This window comes from Sturnus vulgaris, chromosome 21 (assembly GCF_052056855.1).
Source record: "Sturnus vulgaris isolate bStuVul1 chromosome 21, bStuVul1.hap1, whole genome shotgun sequence".
NCBI classification, from domain to species: Eukaryota; Metazoa; Chordata; class Aves; order Passeriformes; family Sturnidae; genus Sturnus; species Sturnus vulgaris.
The window spans coordinates 10,797,908-10,802,532 of record NC_142263.1 but is presented as its reverse complement, the minus strand read 5'-3'; the positions used below and the strand labels follow the sequence as shown (position 1 = coordinate 10,802,532).

Genomic DNA, 4,625 nt, shown 5'->3' with positions numbered 1-4,625 from the left:
GTGCTGGGCACAGCTTGTCCATGGAGATCATGCTCAGGGCTTCTTGACATCTGCACTCTGGGAAGAAATTCCAAAAAGATTTGGGTTGCAAAAGACCTTAAAGCTCATCTCATCTCATTCCACCCCCGCTATGGGCAGGGATACCTTTTGTTGGACCTGCGTGGTCCAAGCCTGGTCCAGCCCGGCTCTGGACACTGCCAGGGATCCAGGGGCAGCTACAGCTGCTCTGGGCACCCTGTGCCAGGGCCCCCCCACCCCCACAGGGAAAAATTCCTTCCCAACATCCATTCTAAACTGACCTCCTTCAGTGTAACACCATTCCCCTTTGTCCTACAGCAACAGGCCCTGCTAAAAATTTTGTCCCCATCTTTCTTACAGACTCCCCTTCAAGTGTCCCCACAGCATAGTCCAGAGCTAGCCTAGCCTTGCCCACAACACATTCTTCCTAAAGGAAAAAAAAAAAAAAGCTTTCTCTTCGTGTTTATTTTTTCCCCTGAAGCTATAGGTCAGATTTGGCAACTCTGAGGTTGGGAAAGCACCTCTATATTGTCTCATGATTTCTCTGTAGTCTTGTGTTTTCTGGGCAGGAAAGCTGGCTGCAGTCAGGAGGGTCACAAACAGCCAAAGAGCAGCATCCCAGCAAAGGGCAGCCCAGCCCAGCACCATTCTGTGTCCCAGGAGATGGTGCTGGGGCAATACACAAAAATATTAAAATCTGCTGGGGGTGTATCCTGAGTGGGGTCACCTCACTGTGCTGTGAAATCCTCGAGCAGAGTGGTCAGTGGATGGACAGGAGCAGGTGAAGATCCTGGGAATGGGGTGCTGGATGTCTCCTCTACCCCTGAGGGCATCCCAACCCCAAGTTTGGTGCTGCAGAGGAACTGCAGGAGACCCAAACTGTCCCTGCTCTGGGACTCTGAGCTGAGAGGGGGTGGAGGATGGATGTTAGAGAAGGGAAGTTGAGGAGAGTGCTGGGGTTTATCCCATGCCCAGGATGCAGGAACAGGCTGCAGGAGAGGCTGGGTCATCCAGTGTTACAGCTGCCTCCCCTCCAGACAGTCCCTGGCTGTGTGCCCAGGCACTTGTGGGAATTTCCCTCTCAAGCCTTTCTGGTTTCGGTTTCCAGTTGCTGGACTTAGGAAATGTTTCCTTCACTGCCTGCAGTGGGAGAAGGCATTAGGAGATCAGAAGACCTTCATGGTTTCATAGGCAGAACACTGGATAGCCTGGTTTCTCTGGCCTCTTTGAGAGCATGAACCTTGTGGCTGTTCCATCTCTCCCAGATTCACTTTGAGAAGCCCTGGTAGGAGAGAGGAGCCATGGAGACCCTCAGTCCCAGCGTTCACATTGTCTCCCTACTGGTCCCTGCTCTTAACCCCATAGTGAACATCCTGGCATGGCCTCTCACTGTCACTCCTGGAGAACTGATGGTTTGAACTTGTCCTCACACCTCAGTCTCTTCAATTTCTGTCTTTTCAACTTGCACTGGCCACTTCATCCAAGAATCCTTTCTCCTAACCCCACCCATTTATACATGCTATCACTGGTGCTAGCCTGTGGAAAGTGGGGACTGGTTGGATCAGTGCTAAGCACAACAGTGAATTGGTGCTTGTCTTGCAATAAACACTAACAGAGCATCCCAAGAGCTAAGCCTGGCTCAGGCTGCATTCCAGAGGAGCCTTTGCCATCCCCCTTCCATCTCAGCACAGGGACACCCCTGAAACCCACCCTGAGATTTCCAGGCATTCTTTTGCCAAATCTCCAGTAGCAAAGCCCCACCAGCTTCCAGCCTTGGTTATGATATGATGGGGGGAAGGGGCTGGGAAGAAATTCTGGCTCCACATCAGTGCAGGGGCTGGGAGGTGCTTGGGCTGCTGCTGCTGTGGTGCTGGTATCAGGGAGGTCAAGCAGAAGGGAAGGCTTTTAGACTTAAGGAGGCTGGGGCACTTTCAGCTGAGAAGCTGAGGTTTTTCCCCTACATCTCTGAAAATAGTTGCAGTGGGGTCCCCATTTTCCAAACAGGAGGGCAACAACCAGAGATGACACAGAGAGAAAACAACTTTGTTCTTTGGCACACACAAATAGCTCTCGGCTGAAATCCCCCTCCCATTCTAGCAGTGGAGGCACAAGGTGGGGCTCAGTTTAGCCACATCACACAGCAGGGCACCCCAAGATGGGTCTGCAAGTCCGGGCCCTAAATGTAGCTGAATTATTGTGTTAAATGACACCTTTGACAGACAAAACAAACTTCAGGGGTCCCAAGGTGGCTCAGCAGGTCTTTGTGCTTCACAGTAGCGTTTCTAGGTCTGTGTCAAGCTCTGATGGGTGGTCTGGCAGGACTTCTCAGCTTCCAGTGCTCACTGCAGCTCCAGGCTGTTCATGTATTCCTTCACCCACCTGGCATCAGGGTTAGCACAAATCTCCTGCTTCTTCCTGGTCACAAACCTGGCAAGTCATGAGTTCAGGGGTTACAGTCCCAGAGGGGAAACAGGACATGAAGGACTTGGGTGATGTCATTGGGTCATCTCCCACAAGCCCTCAAGCATCCAGGAGCTGCTAAAACCCAGGGCACATCAGGGTCCCTCGGGAGAACCTGCCATGCTCAGATATTCATCTCCTTGTCCAATGCAGAGGTGAACCTGGATGCAGTGTGAAATGTGTGGATTGGGCTCATCAAGCTCTGGAAGGTCCTGCTGGCTCCTGACTTCCTTCCTATGCCTTATTCCCAGCACCAGGACAGTCCAAGGAGACCGAGGGACCACTTATTTCTCAGCTGAGAAGGGTGAGGGCTCACACTGCAAATAGAACCTGGGTGGCTGCTCCCTTCCCCCAGGGATGATGTCTCATAGCATCCTGCTCTGGGGCCTGTTGGATGTGAAGCCAGGAGCCCAAAGGCTGGCAAAGCCTCCCCTCAGGGCCCAAAGCTGGTACTTACACAACTGCTGGCTGGGAACACTTGCTTCTGTGTAGAAAAACTCTTGCACATGACTGTGAGGCAGCTTTTGGGAGGTGTAGCTGAAGCAGCACGAAGTTGTGCCAGACCCCACTGGAAGAGATCAGGAAATCCAGCCTGAAACCATCACTCAATAAATTGTACATTTCCAGCTGAGAGCATAGGCAACCACCTCCTTCATCAGCTGGACTGCTTTTCCTCCTCCTGTTTTCCTTGAAAATCAGGAAGAAATTGCTGTGAACACAGAAGCTTGATAAACAACATTGCTAGGATTGTTTGCTAAATGTTTTACACTCACATCCCAGGGTAAAAATCTCTGTCATTACCCTGGGTCCACTCCTAAAGGCCAGCAAGAAAATCAGGGGACAGGAAACCTGAAAACTTTGATACCAGTAAAATTCATCCCTATAGATAAAAGGAAGCTAGAAAGGAAGACCAACCCAAATAAATCTGGAGAAGTTATTCAAACAGGTTTCCAACATTTGCAGCTGACTTTTGCCAGTTATGCTCCAAATTACAGACAATCAGAGCAAAAGTCCATCCCAGGAGAGCAGAGGGATGCTGTATTCACATGGAGCAGGAAGGGCCTGAAAAAAGAGGGCAGCAACCAGGATGATGGGGAGGCAGAGTGTGGAGGTGTTCATTCTGGACAGAGATAAGCTGCAAGGGGAGAGGCAGGACCAGAGCAGTTTCCTCCTGTGTCTTTTTTGAGGTGCTGGCTCAGTTCTTGCTTTTTATAGGGACAGTTGCCAGTCAGTCAGGTTTGAAGGCAAATATAGAATTTCCAAAACATAATAGAACGAATGTCATTGCACCTTTGCCTCAGAAATACTGAAAAAGAAAAAAGGAAACAGTTGGTTGATGAAGTAGCAGAATAGCCTTTGTGTGAAGGGAGGTAAGTGTGAGCAAATCAGTCACCACCGACCACGACAGGATATGAAACCATCCTTGAGCAGCAGGTACACATTTACATCATCCAAAACAACTCTGCTTATCAAAGTCACCTCAGCATCCCTACCAAAGCACCAGGAGGACCCAGCTCAGTCTCGTCTTCAAGGAACCAGGTCTGAGGGTCAGGGGTGTTCAGACCCTCAAATGGAAGGTGCAGGTCCAGCCAAGGGGTCCCTTCTCCGGTGGTGGGTCTGGGAAATGTCCAGGGTGGATACAGGGGGCCAGTGAGGGCAGCACAGGGAGCAGGAACACAGTCTGGAGACTGGCTGGAGGTCCATGCTGGCAGCCTTGGCACCATCAAGCAAAAAATTCTCAGTGCTGTGCTTCCAGTGTGGAGCTGTGCCCTCCAAATACCTCCCAACACTCCCAGTAAGGGCAGGGCTTGACTGGGAATCAGCCTGGATGGGCTGACTCTAAAAAGAGCATCTTCTCCAAGTGCCAGTGGGTTTGGTACAAGGTGGGATACAGAGGGCAGAGCGGGAGCTTCCCCAGTCCAGGGAGCTGAGAGGGACCAAGAGATCCCAGTCCCTGGTATCCACCCAGGGGACATGGTATGGTCTGCACAGAGACCCCTGGCACTGCCCTTGCAGTGATGGGTTCCCCTGGATGTGCCAGGGAGCATTTCCCCTTTTTCCACCTCTCTCTTCTTTGTGACAGGCCCTCATTTTGCCAGCTCACAGCCTGTGGCTCCTCTGGGTGTTTTCCAGCCCAGTTGTGCTCA

The 4,625-nt window shown here is 51.4% G+C and overlaps 1 protein-coding gene across 1 annotated transcript; it reads right to left on the bottom strand.

Annotated features, from left to right (window-relative positions):
• Positions 1–2,357: 2,357 nt before the first annotated feature.
• LOC106856257 (C-C motif chemokine 5-like) lies at positions 2,358–3,597 on the bottom strand. Its single transcript, XM_014881476.1, is given in 4 exon segments — positions 2,358–2,445; positions 2,936–2,963; positions 2,966–3,046; positions 3,525–3,597. Coding segments are annotated over 4 exon segments (270 nt in total).
• Between the last annotated feature and the right edge of the window lie 1,028 nt (positions 3,598–4,625).